The sequence below is a fragment of the Acomys minous genome (genome assembly GCF_964271855.1).
Source record: "Acomys minous genome assembly, chromosome: 10".
In the NCBI taxonomy this organism is placed as follows: domain Eukaryota; kingdom Metazoa; phylum Chordata; class Mammalia; order Rodentia; family Muridae; genus Acomys; species Acomys minous.
Window position 1 is genome coordinate 78,179,856 of NC_140491.1, and position 21,762 is coordinate 78,201,617.

The following is a 21,762-nucleotide window of genomic DNA, read 5'->3' on the forward strand; positions in this document are numbered from 1 at the left end:
TAAAAAAGGAAGACACTTTTATAGCATTCACTGGCATCTGCTGTATCTATGTTTCATGTCTAGAGTCTTTTATGGAGGAATTACTATTTCAACAGGATGATTCTACTGTTCATACACATTTGCTGTTGTTACAGCAGTGGTCACATGACTGTTTGGCGAGGGTAGAAATATTACTCATGAGTCCACTTGTTTTGAGTAGCTCCTCCTTTACTGTGAATGTAACTATTTAGTTTACCGCTTTCTAACATGTATTTAACAATGTAAAAATATTTTTTCAGTTTACAATTTACTTTTTTTTTGTTTAAGTTCTTATATAACTTACACTGGCCTCGAACTTTCTTATGTACCTAGATATGACCTTGAATTTCTGATCCTCTTTCTCCTACTTCCTAAGTGCATGGATTCAGCATCTACCTCCATGCTCAAATCTACTGTTTCTTGACCTTTAATAACTATTCAGTATCTCAGCTAACACACCTTACAAACTTCATTCGGTTGTAATATCTTTTCTTTTAATACTTCAAAAATATAAACATGAAATTATAACACAGTGGTCAGCTGTATTTCTTTTAGTGATTTGATTATTAGTATAATTTTGTATTTTGTTTTTCCTTAGCTTATGATAGTCTCAATGTGCCATATGAATACAAAGCATCTTATTTTAAATATAGGTACAATGGAAACCATTCATCCCAGTTTCCTAAAGCTTTACTTATTCTTATAAGTTAAAGTCTATGTAATTTACCAGTATGCCCTTAAAGTCTTGGTTTCCAAGATGCTCAGGGTGAGCTCAGATGGCATTAATTACATGAGGTCATAGTGCACAAAGCATTTTTTTAAAATCATAAACTACTTAAATCATAATAGTTTGCTAAACTTGATCACCTTGGTAGACCTCTTAATGTCTTCAGATTATAGAAATAGTATGAATAAGTATAAAGGTAAATAAAGATATTACTTGAAGCTTAAATGGATTTATGTTAGTTTTCTCAAGTGTAAAGATAGCAAAACACAATCTTAATTTGAAAAAAAAAACTTGCCAACTCATATCAGTGAAAAATTCATTAGGTTAATTCGATATGAAAATTCACCATCTCCTCTACTTTCCTTCATATCTTGTCATTTCTTTCAAGAAAGGAAATATTTTATGCCTGTTTTATGCTGGCCCTATTTCCATTTTATTACATAAGCATAGAATGCATGCACTCAGTTACCTCTCCATTTTCTCTTTGTATATGAATTTCTGCAGTGAGGCAGGCAACATGAGTGGCTGCTGATCCTTTGAAAATTCTAGGTAATGCCTAAAACACCGAAAGCTTCTAAGAAATATGAAATCTATACACGAACGTCAGTATCTCATACTGAAGGGACAGCAGTTATTTTCTAGGTGAATACACTCACGGCCCTGAACACTGGCCGTTATTCTTGTCTGGAAACGCATCTCTTTTAAGAGAATCCAGCTTCAGTCATGCTTTAATTTGCAAGACTAACCAAGCTGAACCATCACTGAAATGTTTGTGGTCTTAAATCAAAAGGATTGTGTTAGAAATGGACACCATTAACCCTACTGCACTATCGCCCCAGTCTTATGGACTAGGAATGCCAGTGGCAGAGACTACAGGAAATTGCAGGGGGATAGCTAAGGGCTTTGAAACTGCTGAGCTCTGATTTTGGTCTTATTTTGAAAAGCGGCTTATTTGGACATTTAATTCACAGGAACATTTCTGCACATTTTTATTTTTGTTTCTTTCTTCGTTTACTCATTGCTTCAGCAACTACTCCCTGGCTACAGTGGTGTGTAACACTTTGAAATATTTAATTCTGAAGATACAAAGATGAGAAACAAATTTTCTTTCTCCTTAATTTTTGTGTTTATGTGTTCATCTCTGTACTTTGCACCACTGCATATGTTGGTTTCGCTTGTATTCTGGAATTAAAATTATGTCTTTCTTTCTTCCAATTAAAGTTCTTATGTCTTTTTAGGACCAGATGGAACACTGCTAGAGAATTGAAATGAATACAGTGAAAAACTGATGGTTTCTGAAGAAGGAAGGAAGGAAGGAAGGAAGGAAGAAAGAAGGAAAGAAAGAAAGGGAAAGAAAAAAAATCAGTGAAACTAACATATGACCAACCCCTATGCTTTTAACATAGTGGGGTACATAATTATTATTAGTCAGAAAATGTATATTCAAACATTATGGCAGCTTTATGTATTATAGCCTCAAACTAAAAACTATTTTGCTAGTCTTAAACAAAGGAACAGTTATTGAAAGCATGATGAAGCATCCACACCTGTGAAGGTGATTCCGTGAAGTTGAAACTCTCTTGTTCAACACTCACATTGAAGCATTGATCTCTACTGTGGCTATACTGGGAGATGTGGCCTTTGAGGATCTAATGCCAGCTAAACTGGGTCATAAGGGCAGGTTCCTCATCCTGTAGAATAATACGCAAAAGCTAGGTGTATTCAAGAATGCAGCAACCTGAATGATCAGCAGAGAAGTAGACTGATGAGATCAAGAAAGTACTATTGTAAGGTTGGTGGACATACTAGCAGGTTTGCTTGCCATTAGGGCTGACCCCTCCCTGCCAGTCTGCTTTTAGCCCTTGCTAGGCTCTTAACAGTAGAAAGTATCCCATTTGCCTCTTTTTTTGATTTAAATTATCATATGTAAAGGCAGAGGTATTGGGCTTTGCTGAGGCCCATTAAGAGAAAGTTAATTTTGACGGGCAAATCAATAACACCTGAGTTCTTCATCTGGACAATAGTGTAGACATGGCATTTGAGACAGGACATCCCGTACTACTGTGCCCGCCTTTAACAGTTACCCCATCTGGGCCTGTCAATCCCCCGGACAGGAGCCCATTGCTTAGCAAAGATGACTCATCTGAACACCTGATAAGCACATATGAGGATTAATTGTCCCCACAGTGAGATAATGGACTTATAGTCACAGAAGCCCCTTTGTTGGAGCAGGGGCTTGGCTTTCAAGTCTTCCCTCCTAAGCCTGTCTCCTTTCTCTCAAAAAGTCTTTTTCCTCTTACATTTTTCGGTGTTTTCTTCAGCATCCTTCCTCACACGCTCTGACATCACTCAGTATTTCTCTGAAGACTTTCCCTGCCTTTCGCCAGTAGCTTCTAGACTCCATTCCTGACTGCTACCAAACATGTATGCACGTTTTCTCTGTTTTTTTTTTCCATTCCTTCCTCCAAGAAGCTGCTAAATTTAAGCACTTGTATTATTTTTTTATTGTTTTCTCTCAAACGCTAATAAAATGGACATTGAGCATTGGTATCCAAAGCACATACAGGAAATGGCTTAGCCAATGGGAACTCAACTTGGGCTAGTGCAGACTCCTAACAATGCACCTGGCAATCTGAGACCCTTATTTGCATGGAGTTTCATTTACTCTCTGCCCCCAAACAACGGAATGAGTCTCTTCTATCCTGAAAACAATCAAAAAGTTCCCTGCTGTGGGAAATTTCTATTGAAATGTTATTTCAGGTCATAACAGTGTACAGAAGGTAGGGGACTGATAAGCTCTGAACTAGTTTTGGATGCTTGTGCCATAAGCAAAATGGTGTCCTCTGAGTGAACTTTTATTGAGAATTTTCTATTCGCTTCTGCCTTATTGGGTATGGATGTGATTAAAATCTTCTGCATCTTTGATAGGGACATGCACAGTAGAAAACAGATCTGTCAGTCAAAATAGACTTGTCATGCTGTGTTTCTTAGCAACCAAATAACCTCCTTCCTCTACACATCATAAAAGGAAGCACCAAATAATCACTGGAGTCCCGTCCTCACTCCCATGGCCCACTGTCAGTCTTTATATTGTATTTCTTCCTGATATGCACTATGGCTTTCCTTTGAATTTACGCTGCTTTGTAATTTGTGCTGACTTCCCTTTCTTAAATAAGATACCAAGAATCTAGAAAGAACTGAGCAAGACCACAACAACTGGAAACACTTGTGAATCTGTTTTTACTTCCTTTTATCAATAAGAATAAAACCCCATGAAAGCAAGGCCTTGTTTCCTCATAACAATAGATTGTTTATACGTGTAATTACAAAAAAAAAAAAGGAAGTAAAGCAAACCAATTGCCATTCATTAAAAAGAGGTTGAGCAATACAAGAAGCAGTTAAGTCTCTAAAAGTGGCATTACAAGTAATGATGAGGTGTTCCACTTTAAGAGTATTGAAGCCTACATTCTGTTTGTAAAATTATTTTCCCAATCTGTTAGAATAAGACAGTGCCTTTTGAGGATCTCCTTAGTAAAATTATCTTTCTTGCCTTTCCTAATATTCTGACTTTCCCTTTGCTTTTTCCCACCATTATAAATTCTAAAGACTATCCCACCCAAGATGTAATAATGATAACTCTTAAATGATTTTTAAAAGATTTATAGAATTCAAAATGTCTGGAGACCTTTGCAATACCTTAATTACTCTTAATATGGCAAATGGAATTTCTTATATTCTTAAAAGTATAAAATATGTAGAAAAGTACTTTTTCTAAAAAGAAATTTCAGGAGATAGTTCCAAGACATCAAGAACTATAATCCGATTTTCCAGAAAAAAAAGACAGGGACACATGTTCTCCATAAAAAAGGCACATTTCCTTTATTAAGATTATTGCATAGCTTTATGGCAGTCATCTTTCTGAAGCCCTTGATGCTACAGAAGCCTCATGATGGAACACTGAAGCTACAGTCCCTCTACTTCTTCAAGCCTTCTGGCCTTTCCATCTCCAGGTCTTTCCTATTAATTTCATCCCCTAAATATTGCTCATAAAGTTGATAGCAGCTGGATATTTTATCCTAGTAACACTGCCATAGAGAAAACTGAGCAAAGAATATACTTGGTCTTTTCTTAATATTTACAAGCCAATTTGATTTTACAGTTACCTCAATGTAAGGATTTTAATTAAAAATGCCATAGTCTTTTGTTAAGAAGAGTGCATAGACAGTGGACGAAGCTCCTGCATGTCTTGAACACCAAGGCAAAGCAGAGGTTTCAATAGTCAAAAACTCAGCCTGAAATATGTCCTCCAGGGATCCAAAGCACCATATCTGAGAAACAGTCCAAACACCCTTTCACAGCACCACATGCGGCTTCTATGACATACCAAAGTATGGTTTCTGTTATTTAAGAGGCACTCAGAGGAAGGATAGCAGGGTACCAAGAAGAGACTTGATACCCTATGAGCATATAAAGGGGGAGGAAGTCCCCCTCAGGCACAGTCATTGCGGAGGAGAGTAAGGGGAAAATGGGAGGGAGGGAAGAATGGGAGGATACAAGGGATGGGATAATCATTGAGATGTAACAAGAATAAATTAATTAAAAAAAGAGGTAACAGATATAGTCAAGTTTTTTTTAACATTCCATTGATTCTTCTGTTGGAATGAAAGTCAAAGTAGATGTTCTTTCAGTAAACCAGCACTCTATTTCTTCTGTATGGTGTGTATTGATGATCATGTTTATAATCTAATACACCTGAGACATTCTAGAAAGAGGGGGCAAATCACTTGCCACCAATTTCCCACCTTCGTTATTCTCTGTAAGGGTAGGGGCATTCCTTCTATGGGTTTCAGAAAATGTTGATCATAAAGTTATTTGGCTTCAGCAAATGAGAGTAGAAGCCAAGGCTAGGCACTTAATAGTCAAAGATCAGATATCTGGGTGACCTTTTTACAGTGAATTTTGAAAGACACAGCTGAAGTTTAAAATGTCCTAGAAGATGCTGGCAAAGGTAGAAACACATTTCTACCTATTTGAGCCTAGAATTTAACTCAGTACTATGTCCATACTCTTTACTTTATAAACATGCAATATAAACTTTTTAAAAAATATTGTCTTTTTCATAACCTGTGAAATGAATTTCCTTTATTTTGTGTAGGACACCCTCAGGACCATGGAGAGTTTTGAAAAACAACAAGGGGAGGCAGCAGTGTTCCTGCATTTCATATTCAATGCAAGTCACACTCATGATGCTATGTATACATGGCAACAACTGACTACTTTTTATGTTTTAATTTCTTTTGAGCATTTTAGGTTGAAATATATATTATTTATTGTAAATGAATGTAAATATCTTCTTTATATTATAACTTAGTTATTAAATAAAATTAGGCTATATTATGAATAAAACAGACATAATATAAGATTTGCTTTTAAAGTATATAAAGAATTAAATACTTTGTTGTTAAGATATTATACAATTGTTTCAATAAAGATTTTGGAGCTAAATTGTTATTAAACATTAGAAACAGGAACATTAGAAATTAATAACTTCTTTAGGGCTTACAACTTTTGAGTTACTGAAACAATGCTTGTTTGTTGCAATCAATGTGGAAAAAATTTAACACATTACTGGGAAATTGAGCTTATTGATACTGAGAGATATCAATGAACAGTGATTGTGGATTCCTCTAATTTTCTTGTCAGTGATGGTTATAGTGATGATATGTGTGAGAGTGTGTCTGTGTAAGTGTGTGTGTGTGACTGGGTTTCCCTTTTTTAGTTTTAATGATATAAGATTATTTTTTTCCTTTTTTTCGTTCATGTAGATAAACTTCTTGATTTAGAGTTTCTTCTTCTAGCTCTAATTGTAGGGCTAGATTTACAGATTGTTTAGTTTTAACTTTATTATGAAATATCCTATTTTCTCTATTTATGGCGATTAAAAGTTTTGCTGGATATAATAGACTTAGTCGGCATCTGTGGTCTCTTAGAGGCCATAGCAGGCATCTTAGAGTCTGTAGTAGCCATTCTGGGTTTTGCCTTCTGTGTTTTAAAACCCCTTTGAGAAATCAGGTATAATTCTAATAGATCTGCCTTTGTATGTTACTTGGTCTTTTTCCTTTGTCAATTTAAAACAGGCTAGAGTCTATTTCCTCTTTCTCCCAGGCTTCTCACACCTAAAGTCTCAATAGGATGTCCTCCCCTCTTACCCACTATCCTGGTAGGTACAGTTTTTCATGGGGACGTACAGCTTGGACTAGTGTCTCGATATAAGTGAGTATATACCATTTAGCTCTTTTTGCTTCTGTGTGAACTCACTCATTATGACAATTTCTAGTTCAATCCATTTGTCCACAAATTTTGGAAATTTCCTTGTTTTTAATAGCTTAGTAGTATTCCATAGTGTAAATGTACCACAGTTTCTTTATCCATTTTTCTATTGAGGGACACGTAGGTTGTTTCCAAGTTCTGGCTATTATGAATAAGGCAGAAGGATCCAGCGGGTCCTGGAAAACTACAGGCGAGTCTGGGCCCTGGGGTCCTCCGCAAACTATGGCAACAACAGCCAAGGAAAAAATAGGCAGTAAACGTCGAACCCCTACCCAGACTAGCCGATGGACAGGACATTCTCCACTGTTGAGTGGAGAAGGAGATCCAACTTTCACACAAACTCTGGTGCCCCATATTTGAACATGTCCCTTGGATGGAGATGCCTGGTGGCACTCAGAGGAAAGATAATAGGTCACCAAGGAGAGACTTGATACCCTATGAGCATATACAGGGGGAGGAGGTCCCCCTCAGACACAGACATAGGGGAGGGGAGGGGAGTAGGGGGGAAGTGGGAGGAAGGGAGGAATGGGAGGATACATGGGATGGGCTAACAACTGAGATGTAATATGAATAAATTAATTTTAAAAATAAATAAATAAAAATGAAACACAGTATTAAAAAGAAAAACAGGCTAGAGTCATCTGGGAAAAAGAAATCTCAATAGAGAAAATGTCTCTGTCAGGTAGACAAGGTACAGGAGAAGGGGCATTTTTTGATGAATAATTGATATAAGAGGCTTCAAGTGGTGGATAGTGATACCCTTGGGTAGTATATGAAAGCAAAATCAATAAGCCACAAAGAGCAAGCCATAACCAATGTCTCTGTGTCAGCCCCTGGTTCCAGGTTCTCACTTGAGTTTTTCTCAGGGATAGGTTGTAATCAGAACATGTAAGCCAAATAAATACTCTCTTCTCTTAAATTATTTTGGTCAGCAATTTTATCACAACAGAAAGTAAATTAGAATGTGTCCTTCCCATTACAAAGATACGTTAGGATGTAATGTTTCTACTTGGGAATATACTCTGATAACAAGTTTAGACAGAGTTTCTCAAAGAATGTCAGATATAAGAAACATCAGCAATTGTAATTTCGAGGAGCATCAGCTTCTCTTTGTAAGGCTTTGTGTTACGAAGGTAACATATACCTTCCAAGAAATGATTAGCATGTTCAGGGGAACTGCAGAGAGAAAGGCTATAATCAAGCTGTCTTAGCTTTTGTCAGTGTTAGTTATTTCTTCAGCAACTGTAATGACGACAATGACAGGTACAGAAAAGAGATGAAGATGGAAAATAAAATTATTGTCTCTTTTTCTTTTGCCTTAATAAGTAGATTATTCAAGAGTATTCTGCTCCCAAGAGAATTCTGCCATGTGTCACCAAGTACCTTCTCCACTGAATATTTGAATAGCATTACTACCTGTCTTATTGTTGTGATAAAATTAGAAAAGCTCATCCAATCATGAGATTTTTATTAGTACAAGCCTCAGTTAAACTGTGTGAATGTGTTTTACCAAAGTCTGAAATAAAAGTAGAATAATAAATCCTGAGTTCAACAGAATAATTAAGTATATTAAGAGGCTTGGTAATCTTTAAACAACAAAACAGAAAAACATCTTTATTTTTAATCTATTCTTTTAAAAATGTGGATTATGAGTAGACTTTGTAACACTGTTATAAAATAAATTACTCATAAAGAGTATTACAAAGCTACACACTGTAATAATCTAAAGATTCATGATAAACACAAGTGTGTGAAAGGCTTAAAAAATAACAGTGTTTGATAGTTATACTTGGCACAGTTTGATTCTTATGAGTACTCAAGAGAAAATACACTCCAAGGACACAGTACACAGAAAGAAGGCATGTGGAAACTTAAGTTGTCAGAAAATTCATTTTGAGTATTAAAACCTGCTCCTTAGGTAAAGATAATGCCTCAACATTATAGAGAGTATTGGGTGACTGTCCATGCAGTAAACTGTCTCAGTCATTTTTTCATTTTGGAAACTGCTAACCTGCACTTCTGGTTCACTTAGGTATTTAAGTTTTATTTCTTTTCAAGTCTCTGATGGGGTTGAAGACCAGATAGTTTAGTCTTAAAAGTAAGCTTAGTTTGTTAGAGATGAAGATATTTTTAGATCAAGATAGATGTTCTAAGTTAATAGAGATGAGATAGGATAGATATTGATTTTCATTCAGAAATTTATGCCCAACAAAATAGGAAAGATGTTTACTTCAAATCTGCCAAATACAAATAGCCAAATTACTATGAATGTAACATTTATGTAATTCCTGATTATCTCATGCTTCTTCCTTCTATATGTAATTTATTTTATTCATGTGTATTAATATAAATGTATATGGTAAAAAGATACATAATAACAAAACAAAATAAAACCACCAAACAAACAAAACCAACCAAACAAACAAACAACTTGTCCTTAAATTTTCAGGCCTCAGGTACACTAAACATTCAGTACTCTCATTAATACTATTTTATCAAACATATTTGTCTACTTCTGTTTGCAATGAGATAGCACCTAAGTTCCCAAAATTCCTCTCACAGTTCAGGATCCTCTCATTGAAAAGCAGACTGGAATATTACAGCTTCTTTCTAATGTCTCTGCATGTGGGAAGTCTGAAAGCATCAGTCCCACAATCCTCTTGCTCTCGTCTTTCATCAGGGGAAGGAAGTACAGGAACAGCCAGAAAGGATTTCCCTCATGGAGATGATGCCTCCCTGCTTTTTCATGTGTACTGCATGATCTCGGCATTATAAAAATTTTTATATGTTCCATTGGATTTTATATCTCACTTGATATATTGTGAATTTTTAATTCCTTCATAAAGTCTTTACATCTTTTTAATTGTGATTTTTATTACCCAAGGTCCTACCATTTTGGGAAAAAAAAAACCTTTCATTGGATAAATAATGATAATTCCAATAACTAAAATAACTTGGTTTCCAAATCTAATATGACCTCTTTTTCTAGATGTCTGCCCTTCCTGTCATTTGCAAGGAGAAACTCCCTAGATGTCTTTCCCTCCTTTTTTCATCTGTGTTGGACCTGGACTTCCACCCTACAAGTGAACTCGCTCTTGAGGTGCTGCTTCTGTCCCGTGAGGAATCTTTCTCCTCTACTGCCATTTCTCTTCCCTATCCTGCCAGACCTGATCTGAGGAAAATCCATCCCTCATGCCCCACTAAGATCTTTAATCCACCTTCTTCCTCTTCTTCGAGAAGCCTTTGCCTATCCTTCCTGTCCTCATCACATGGTCATTGTCTTTTGGCTGCTCCTCTCATCCAGCTCTACTTCACTCTTCCGTTCTATAAGGTTGTAGGTCCTAGGGCCCCAGTGCACATCCCAATCTCCTTTCCTCTTGCCAATATATCTCAAGTAGAATAGCTTTTTTATTCCAAAACCTATGCAAAGAATTTCAGTATCTTACCCAGCATTTTTGCTTAATTCGTCAGGATATTTATGTCAATCTATCCTCAGCCACTCTCAAGACAGGAAGTACCTCCTGTGTATCAGCTGAGAACATACAGAAATTCGTTTACAGGATAGGGAGCATAATCTAATTGGTACTGTAGCAGTTCCAAGTTATACTTGTTAGGTTACTTTTTTTATTAACTTGGTACAAATTTCAGTCATCAGGGAAGAGGGAAGCTCAACTGAAAAAAAAATGCCTTGATTGGACTGGTCTTGGGCAAGTCTGTGGGGCGTTTTTAAAATTAATCATTCATATGAGAAGACATTGTCCACTGTGTGTAGTGCCATAAAGGTAGTCCTGTGTTCTGTAAAAAGCAGACTATTCAAGCCAGTATCTAATGTTCTTTCATGGATTCTTCTTCAGTTCTCACTCTTTGGTTTCTGTCTTTATGGGCTGGAACCTGTGAGATATAAAGCCTTTTTCTGCTCAAGTTAATTTTAATGACTGTGTATATCACAGCAGTATACATTAAACTAGGACACAAACACTTATTCCTAGTGGGATTCCCAACCCAACGGAAATATTCTCTTAAAATGGCTTATGGTTTCTTGACTCTTGGCAGGAATGGAAAAGGTTGTTCTAAAGGTGGTCAGTTTGACAAAGCTAAAGACATTATTCAAAAAGCCAAGGGGAAAAAACCCAGCATTATTATTCTACCAAAGTTAAATACACCCCAGAGAGGGATAAAGAAATTAGATCTTCACCTTCATGTCATGTCTCAGACAGCAGCCAGTGTTAGGGGGGAAAAAAATCTCCAAAGATTAGAGAACAGCCATCTCATTCTTCAAAGTGGGATTATAAAGCCATTGTTCAAGGTTTTTAATAACAGAGAACAGAAAATGGGATCCAGTTAAATATCAAGCGCTGATAACAACCTCATATCAGACTTCTCAGGCTTGGTGAGTTTGCTGACACCTACCACCTAAAACCAAGCCATGACCAGTAGTTTCTGATCCCAGTCTGACTGGACTCACAGTACAGAGGCTAATCTTGGCTGGCATCTTGAAACACTTGGGAATATGGAAACTTCCCATGAGTACTTACTTCTATCTGACTATCAAGTGAGCATGTTTGTGGGACATTCTTTTTATTGCTAATGATAGGAGTGTCCACTGCAGTGTGGATGGTTTTATTCCTATACATATGGTCCTGTATTCTATAAGAAAGATGACTGATGATGAGCCAGAGAGAACAAGGCAGTAATGAGTTCTTCTCCATAGTTGCTCAGCACATCTAGATATTCTCCATGCTTGCTGCTTCTGCTTCTACTTTAGTTCCTTCCTGGACTTCCTCAGTGATGCTCTCTGGAAATATAAGCTAAAATAAACCTCTTTCCCCCCACATTGCTTTGTGTCATTGTATTTTTGTCACAGCAACAAAAGCTAACTATAACACAGGGTAAAGATGTGAGTTACTGGTAAGCCTATCCCATGCCTCTTGGATATGAGAATGATTTATAAGTTATACCAGAATTTGCTGTACAATAATTCTTTCTCTCTGACATAGAGCAGAATTCACTTCTGTCAAAACCAAGCAGATTTGTAGCTATTCAATCTGTTTGGGTATTCCTTTCCTTATTCCTCCCTGATTAATCCCAGTTATCTGACACTTGTCCTAGGACACACAATTCTAGAGAAGTTCCATGCACCTATTATTATTTATCTTTCTTTCACAAAGCCCTAAAGAAGCAAACTAATTCCTACAGGTCTTTTTTTTTTTTTGCCCAAACTCACCCCTCCTACCATCTGTTGCTTCTTGTGTCTGAGATATACCCTCTCAACTGTTACTACAAAATATACTCTTATTCTACATAATATATCCAATCACTCAGCCTTTTTTGTGTGTCACAGTTGATGTCTCTTCATGCTGAGTCATTTGAGGAAATGAAGCCTATCATTATCTGACTGCTCAAAGCCCAATTTTTATGATCTACTCTCTCTATATTCATTCTGGCTGTGCAAAAATTAGGTGTTCTACCACTTTGTCCAATATTTGTATCTTATTAATTCATCTCTCATTTCTCATATACTTTTTTTTTTTACTATTTCTCTTGACCTTTCTTGCCACATTTATCTTTTACTTTTTTTTCTTTACATGTATATGGACAGAATCTGATACTCAAATGTTCACATTGCTTATCTGGACAATCCTTCCCCAATGATTTCCTTGGCTAAGCATAAACATTGTATGTTAAATCTCAAGAACTCTCTCCACATTTACTGCTCACACAGAGATGACTTCCTTCTCTATACGCTTTCTTGAGACATGTCTCTACAACATCCCTCTTCTCTGCTTAATTGTACGACTCACCAGGGGTACCAGGTGTCCTCCTCTAAGATGCAGATAGCCTCTTCTATCCATTTACCTTGGTCACAGTCTAACTCTTTCTTTCCAAATAATATCTCAAAGCTTCAATGCTCTAATCTAGGAAGTACTCTTCTCTTTCCACAAAAACAAAATAAAGGCAAAACTAAACACTAAATAGACTTACTTTGTTTTGAGAGGGCTGGTAAATTAATTTCATATATGGTCCTGAACTTTGGAGTCTTCACTAAACCTTCTTTTTTCATACTCAAAATTGATTTTTATACAATATATTCTAGTAATGCTATCTCCACTCCCAATTTCTGCCCAACTCCTCTTCTCCTTTCCCCCAACCAAGATCCATATTCTTTCTGTCTCTCATTAGAAAACACAGAGACAAATAGTTGGCGAACTGGACTTTGTGGTGGAGACCCAGGAGAACTGGCAGGCTGACCAACTCAGCTACCAACCCAAGACCAGATACATGGATTCGAGCTGGCCCACTCCACCATCTACCCTGTCTATGAACTTCTGGAGTGTTAAATGGGCTAGTTCTGCAGAACCAAAGCTCCAGGATCTCCACAACACAGGGTAACAACAAGATATCTAAGAGCAATCTTCATGAGAATTGAGCACTGATGTGCATTAAAGCCAGTGGCCTTGAACCAAACTAATGACTCATTGCAATAAACATTTGCATGTAAAGCTGTTCGTGCAGAAAAATATACTCTATGACACACCTTGACATTGACACACATATACACTCAGAAGCACAGGATTCAAATAAAAACACAAAACCAGAAGCTAAATAAATACATACACAAAGGACCTGTAAGGCTAAAAAATCCCAACATTTTCCTGAGTCAATATTATGCAAGAAAGAAACTCCAAAGATGCTGTTTAGTTTGTCTGTTGTGTCTGTCTACTTTAGCTAAATATCTTTTTTTACTTATTTATAATTTAATTATATTACATGTCGATTGCTACCACCTTGCTTATATCCTCTCATACCCATCTTCCTCCCTCTTCTGCCCTATTCCTGTCCCCTAGTTTTACTAGGCTATTCATAGTCTCTGGGCCACCCCTAAAGTATCAAACCTGAAAATTCTATGCTTAAAGCACACCTCTGGCTCTGCCTGTTTTAGAACATCCATATCCCCTTTAACCTTCTATTCTGTTTGTGCATGCCTATTTTAACTTATCCCAATTCTCTTATGCTTATTTAATGAAGAAATATTGGAGCAGTAGCCTTTGTGTCTAACAGTTAGACTTAGTAGTACAGGGTTGGCCTTTTGTCTTGAAGACTTGTGGAGTTGCCTTTCCCTTAATGACAGAAAGCCTCTATTCCATTTGTCAACATACCCAAACTCTGCTTCAAACAATGTCCTTGAGATTATAAATCATATACATAATTTTTCTTTTTATTAAATATTTTTTATTTTTTACATGTATATTTATATTATTACACATATATACAATAGACTACCTATAGCAAGAAGAACCATGACACAATCAGGAATTATATAAATGTTACATTCATAGTGTTTTGGCTATTTGCATTTGACAGCCTTGAAGAAAATATCTTTCATGTCTTGGTGCATCTAAAATTTTGAATGTAAATCAATCTCCATCACATATTGTCATTATTAACTTAAAACATCTATCTAGACCTAAAAACATCTTAACCCCTAAACAACTAAATTTCATTGTAAAACCAAGCTACCTGGTCTTCAACTACATTAGAGACTTGAGAAGGAACAAACTTGATTACCTGAGTATGCCGGGAGTGCAGCTTAGTAGCTTTCCAAATGAGGAGATGACAGAGATAGTTTGCTATCTGAATAGTCACCCAAAACTCTCTATAATGTTGGAGCATCTTCTTCAGCTTTCTGGCCCAATATATCTGACAGATATATTTGTGAGGCAGGAACTATTGAGGACATGTTTACCCTGTCTTAGCAGAGTTTGGTTGTCTACTCTGTCTGCATTCAAGCTTGCCCTTTTTTATGCAGAATTCAGTCTGTGGTAGAAATGAGGACATATTGTCCAGTGACTTGTTTGTCACATATGAAGCCATCTCCATAAGGACGTTCTTTGATGCTCATCATCCTCTTTAAGGTAGGCTAGTTGTTGCCAGGACTTAACCTGTCAATGAATCTTTAAAATCATCCATCATTTTTTCTATCCTTTCCCCATCATTCAACAAGGACACACTGCTCATATAAAATTCTTCATGTAGCTATTCTCCTTTCTGTTCTTAGTCTCTCAGAAGATCCCTACTCTGGCATTGATATCCTTAACTCTTTCCTTAAGTTTTTTACTCATGTCTCAGATACTCCTACTGGTAAGGCCACAACTGGTATATTGATGGGATTCTCTCTTCATGGACATCATCTAATGACACAGTATGTCACTTTTATAGATGATATCACCTTAGAAGCCAAAACTCTTCCCATTTATATTACCTAGTCCTTTACACTAGCACACAATCAAAAGGTCATGTTTATAATAAGTCTAAATCAACATGCCACATTCTTCATCCTCATGTCTTTAAGGTGCCAGAGTGGGTTGGTACCTCTTGGGGCCTCCCAAGTGGGAATTTCAGGAAGGGCATGAGGGTGGGATTGGGAGGAGAGTAGGGAGGGAAAGAACTGGGATTACGCTGTAAAGTGATAAAATAAATAAATAAAGGGGAAAAAGACTAAGCAGTTTGCCTAAGTCTCATGAGCACTAAGGTTAAAAGATAGGTAAATTTCAACATATGATTCTTTGATCATTGACTTTAACATGAATTGAATCTCATCAAGGCTGAGCCCACTATTTCAATGTTATTGATGCACTCAACTCTCATCACTCAATGCCATTTAGCCACCATTGTAGAATATGTGGTCCCCAAATGTGAGTTAGTCCATTGCCTCCTTCTTTAAGAAACTCCCACAGCCCATGCCATGCATGTCCACATGAACCCATACCTAGCTTCACTGCATGCCGTGGTGCATACTAGTTGTCCCATTTACTGGAAGGATTAAGGTTGAAGGACTTTTTTAACCCAAGAGTTCATTGCTATCCTGAGTATTATAGCTAGACCCTATTTCAAGAAACAAAAACAAACAAACCAACAAAACAGTGCCTTATCACACTTGCTTCTATAAGTTCATAGTTAAATTGTGTTCAGTTGGTTGGTCATTATCTGTAAATAAAGTTTTACATGAACTGGGCCCAATCTAATTTCTGCCATACTTTGTGTGCCTCAGCATTATAGGGAGTTGTAGCCATCACACAGACTATTTAGCTCATGAAATTTTCAACATATATTATCTGTCCTCCAACAAGGTATTTTCTTCGCATCTCAGACCTTCCTCAAAGCATCAGAGGGTTCAGAACTTGGGATTTTGTACTTCTGATAAGCCCTGGAATAGTTGGTGGGAAAATACTGACACAGGGTTCTGGTCAGTCAGGTATAGCTCTTCCTATGTTGAACTTTCATACTCTCTAGTGTTGACATTTCTAGGAGAGATGAGGAACATATTGGGGTATCATGATTATGTACCTGCTATGAGGATTACTCAGGGAACACCATCAAGATTCCTTGACTAACATTTCATGTGGTAACAAGAGAGGAGACACAAAGGCCATTGCGAGCGTGATAGGCTTTCCTGGGAACACAACCCCATTTGTCTGACTGCAGAACTTCAGAAATGACTTCGGTCCACACAACGATTCTTTTCTAAGGTTCCTTTTTCAAGAGAAACTAATGTAGTTTTACTTAATGTTAAAACATTTTAAATACCAGTGACAAACCCACGAGGATATCAAGTTCACTTCAATATAAAACTGGGAATATACATTAGTATCCCCAGAATAAAAGTTACAAAAGGTTTTCTTTATGACAGCAAATATAAGAATGATTTTCAGAATATCCATAGATTGTTTGTACGCTGGATAGATTATTCAATTAAATAAGTTAACACAATTAACTCTCTTGAAATTCCTTGATAGGTTAGAAAAGTATAAAAGTATATATTTTCAAAGTTATATTAAACTCTAATCTAGAAACATGCAATTAACTTACATATCTTTGGGATCCATCATATTCACATCTTTCAATTTTTCCTAAGCTGCCATCTGAGAAATATAGCTTTTCTGCACGGTGGTCAATGGTGAGTCCATTTGGAGTGAGTATGTCTGTGCTGATCACCACATGCGCATTCTTCCCAGTCAGTGTGGCTCTCATGATGCTGGGATGCTGTTCATTCCAATTCGTCCAAAACATTAAACTGATTAAAGTAAAATTTATGAAAACAGTTCAAAATGTTATTAAAAAATAGAAACATTTGTTGAGACACAAGAACATGAATTTCCTTGATATTTTCTCCTTAGTCTATGACTGTACGGACATTTAAGTGATAAGAACAAATGAATATTGTTTTCAGAAATAAATTCCAGGCTTTTCCTAAAAACACCAAAAAGACTCATGCAAATACAGTTGTCTTTGTGTGACTTTAGATATCACTTTGATTAAGGAAAATCAAACTGATACATAAGGAAGAATAATTCATTATGTAACAATCAAGAATCAAACAATGATCTTAAATTTTATATGAACTCTATTCTTATATAACTAAACCTTAACAAAAATGTAACATTTCAGCAAATTCATGGTGATTGATGCGGGCAATTATGCCATATTTATGTTACATATGTCCCCATAACTGAAAAACATCAAATATCCTTTCCCCTTCCAATTTTGCTTTGGATATATATATATATATCCTATACAAAATTGTGTGTGTGTGTGTGTGTGTATTCAGAAAATAAAATTATTAAATTTCCATGTTTCTATAGTATTTTCTTTTTCATCTTATAATGCTATTTTAAAACACATATAAAATTTTGGGGTATTCTGGGCTCTTTCAAATACTGATATCTACTATATACAGATGTTAGATTAAAGTCTGTATAAGTGTGCTGAGAGGAAGGCCTGTAATTACATGAAAGTTTTTGGAGCTCAGCCAGAGGGAAAAGAGCTTCCAAAGCCTATTTTCATGGAATAGCTCTTCTAATGTCTATGGTTCTCTGCACCATCTGAAATAGGTTGTTGCTTAGAAAGGAAGTAGGGAACAGAAAAGCTAAGGAAGTGGAGTGAGCTAGAAGACTGGACACTCTAAACATCTAGAAAGAAAATAAAAATTAGCTTATATGAATCAAGAAAATCTACTAAAATAATATTTTATATTTACAACCAAATTAACCATACACTCCAATATACAGGCACTAAAGCAAACCATCATTATTCCTAAATAAGTTGCTGAGAATTTTGTAGAAAACTATTTTGGTACCATATTGAAATGGAAACAAATGTTTCTAGTTGCTAATTAAAAAAAACTCACATATAGTTCTAGTCTTTGTTGAAATATAACATTTCTTTTCCCTCACTTCTAAGAAATATAGAAGTATTGTGTTCTTCAAATGAAGAAATTCCAGAAAAATAGAAATATCAGCAGTCCTAGTAATAAATTCTATTTTGAAATGAAAATTTGCTTAATTAAATCTTTTATTTAGATATATGATATTAAATTCACAATTTATCTACAATATTTTCCTAGATTGGTATTTTTAAAAGTCTCAAGCTGTTTCCTTTTCATTTCCTCTCTCAATTCCTCAGATAAGAAAATGAAGGGTGAATACATCAATTTAGAGCAGTTCAAGGTTGTGCAGTTTACTAGCATCTGAGTCAACCCTGGAACCAAAATATTCTAGCTATTATTATTTGTAAATTTTCTTTAAATTACATGTTGGTCAACTGGTAGCAAAGGTGATTGGAAAGTATCATTAATAAAGATATGTTGATGATAATTAAAATTGGCTTTTTATGCTTGAAACTGTAATTATGAATCACTTTTCAGTAGAAATTCTTTACTATGTATAATTGAAATGGTAATTAGCTAGATATAAGTTGAAATTGTTTTTGGCTATTTTATAACTAATTTCACCAAGATGAAACAGTTATCAATTGGTGATTATTATAAATAACAGCTTATAATAATAATTTATTTATTTATTTGTCCCAATACTGTAGAACAAATGCTATTACGTTCATGAACTGAAACCAAGAAATGAAAAATAACTCATTTTCACTCTTACTATAGAACCAATATTACTGTCTATCATGACATGATATTCAATTAGGGAATTGAGTCTAACCTCAGTTCCAAAGAACTATCACAAAAAGTTCTATAAAAGCCAAGGCTTCTAGTCCTTTTCTTCTGAGAGATTGAAGTCAGTGGGGCTACAGCTCTCATTTTTCTTGGCTGGTTGAGAAAAGATCTTTTGGGATTCCTCAAGGAAGACTGGGTAGAAATTAAAGGGATATAATAGAAATCAAAACATTCCTATTTGCAGATGATATGGTGCAATACACAAGAGATAAGAAAAAGTCCACAAGAAATCTTCTGGAAACAATGAACTATTTTAGCAAAGATGCAGGCTACAGAATCAATTTTTAAAATATCAGTAGCCCCTTTACACAACAAATATGAACACACTGAGAAAGAGATCATGGACATATTCTTATATCCAATAACATTAAAGACAATAAACTACCTTGAAATAAACCTAAACAATGAAATAAAATATCTTCAAGGTAATCTTTAAAGTATCTGTTAAAGATTGTAAAAGACACTAAAACATAGAAAGGTATCAAATGCCCATGGATTGGTGGACTGATAGAATTAACATTGTGAAAAGAATCTTTCTATCAAATCAATTTACATATTCAGTTTAATCCTAATCAAATCTCTACAACATTTTATAGCAGTAGAAAAAAACAAGTCCAAAATTTCACATGGAACCAGAAAAACTCCCAAATAGCCAAAGAGATCCTGAACAACAACAAATAGTAATATTCAAAGGATTGTCATGTTAAACTTACAGATGTATTATAGAGGTATAATAATAAAACAATGTGGAACTTAAATAAAACAGTCATGTAGATCGACTGAATAAAACAGAAGATGAGACATGAGTACACAAAATTACAGTCATCTGATATCTGACAAAGAGGACATAAACATACTTGAGACAAGTCAGCATCATCAACAAGGTACTGGGTAAACTGAATGTCAACACGCAGAAAAATGAAATTATCTTCATATCCATTACCGTACACAAAGTTATCTCCAATCAGACACTGCAGTTTGAGACCTGAAGTACTTAATGATGCTATAAGAGGGCATGGGCAATGCCCTACAAGATACAGGTGCAGGAAAGGTCTTCCTGAAAAGTTCTCTATTTGGCAGCAATTGTCAAGTGGAGTCTCATAAAACTGAAAGCACTTTTGAATGGCTCAGGAAAAAAAAATCAACTGATTGAAAAAGAAGTCTTCAGAATGGGAGAGAATCTTTGTCAGTTACTAACATCCAGACTAAAAAAATTAAAAAGTAAAAACTCTTCATCATCCTTAGCAGTTAACAACATGCAAATTCAAACAACTCAGTGATTTCATCTCACTCAAGTCAGAATGGCATATAAAGTAACTAAAATCAATTGCTGATGAGATGTTGGAGAAAGGGTAACCCTCATTTACTCTTGGGAGTAATGCATGAGGTACACCCCTCATGGAAATCAGCGTGGAGAATCCTCAAAACACTCAGAAAAGATACCACGTAGCCCAGCTATACAACAACTTGGCAGATACCCAAATGAATCAAAATCCTAATCCACAGATAGTTGCTCACTCTTGTTCTTTGCTACCCTGTTCACAATTCAAATAGCTAAGTAATGGAAGCCACCTTAATGTCATTCAACAGATGGATGGATAACTAAAATGTGGTACATATACACCATGGAATATTACTCAGCTACAAACAATGAAATGAAATTTTAATGCAGAATTGGACCTAGAAAAAACAGAATAATGGCAATCCAGCACCAGATATATATACTGAGAGAGAAGGAGAAAGAGAGAGAGAGAGAGAGAGAGAGAGAGAGGGGGGGGGGAGGGAGAGAGAGAATACAAAGAAAAGAAACTATGCTATCACTGGGGTGGCAGATGTGTCCTTTTATCACCACGCACACCTTGCATACCTGGGAGTGGGGGCAGGTGATGATATAAGACATTACTAGGGCCCTGAAGGCAAGCCAGATGAATCACCTGTACACTAACAATTTGTATCTTGGTAGTTTGGGTTTTTATTTTTTTGGCTTGGTTTGGTTTGGTTTGATTTTTCGAAACAGGGTCTCTCTGTGTAGCCTTGGCTGTCCTGGACTTGCTTTGTAAACCAGGCTGGCCTCGAACCCATCGATCCACCTGCCTCTGCCTCCCAAGTGCTGGAATTAAAGGCATGCGCCTCAACTGCCTGGCTAACAATTTGTATCTTGAATAAAATTTCTTTTGAACTGTCAAAGAAAGAAAGAAAGAAGGAAGGAAAGGAAGGAAGGAAGGAAGGAAGGAAGGAAGGAAAGAAGAAAGAAAGAAAGAAAGAGAGAGAGAGAGAAAGAAAGAAAGAAACTATGCTATCAATTTGATGCCAGGGGTCGTAGAGGTGTTGGGGGAAGTGAACATAGGTGAGTAAAGAAGAAGGAAGAAGAAAGTAGCATAACTATACTGTAATTAAACCTGGCTAAAAGATTGTGTGAATATGCATTAGTTTTTTATTCTCCTTCACATCTTTATTGCATCATAATAGAGTGAAATTCCATTGGTGTATTTCCACCTGCTTTGTGCTTGTTTTCTGTGTAATGATGTCCTTTATGACTTTATTCACCTCTGCCAATTTTTTACATTCTTTTATTTTTATTTCCTCAGAATTATTTTTGACATATTCTCATTTTGGGAATTCCTCACAGACACTAATCTAAATGCCTGTATCAGCAACTTGGTGCAATAGAAAG

The 21,762-nt window shown here is 36.0% G+C and overlaps 1 protein-coding gene across 5 annotated transcripts in view; it reads right to left on the reverse strand.

Annotated features, from left to right (window-relative positions):
- The window catches only part of LRP1B (LDL receptor related protein 1B), a 1,938,012-nt gene that overhangs the window by 340,007 nt on the left and 1,576,243 nt on the right, over nt 1–21,762 (reverse strand). For all 5 annotated transcript variants that reach the window (XM_084800259.1, XM_084800256.1, XM_084800258.1 and 2 more), the window contains one exon: nt 16,943–17,147. In XM_084800259.1, the coding sequence (XP_084656385.1) occupies nt 16,943–17,147 (205 nt within the window). The remainder of the gene's footprint in view (nt 1–16,942; nt 17,148–21,762) is intronic.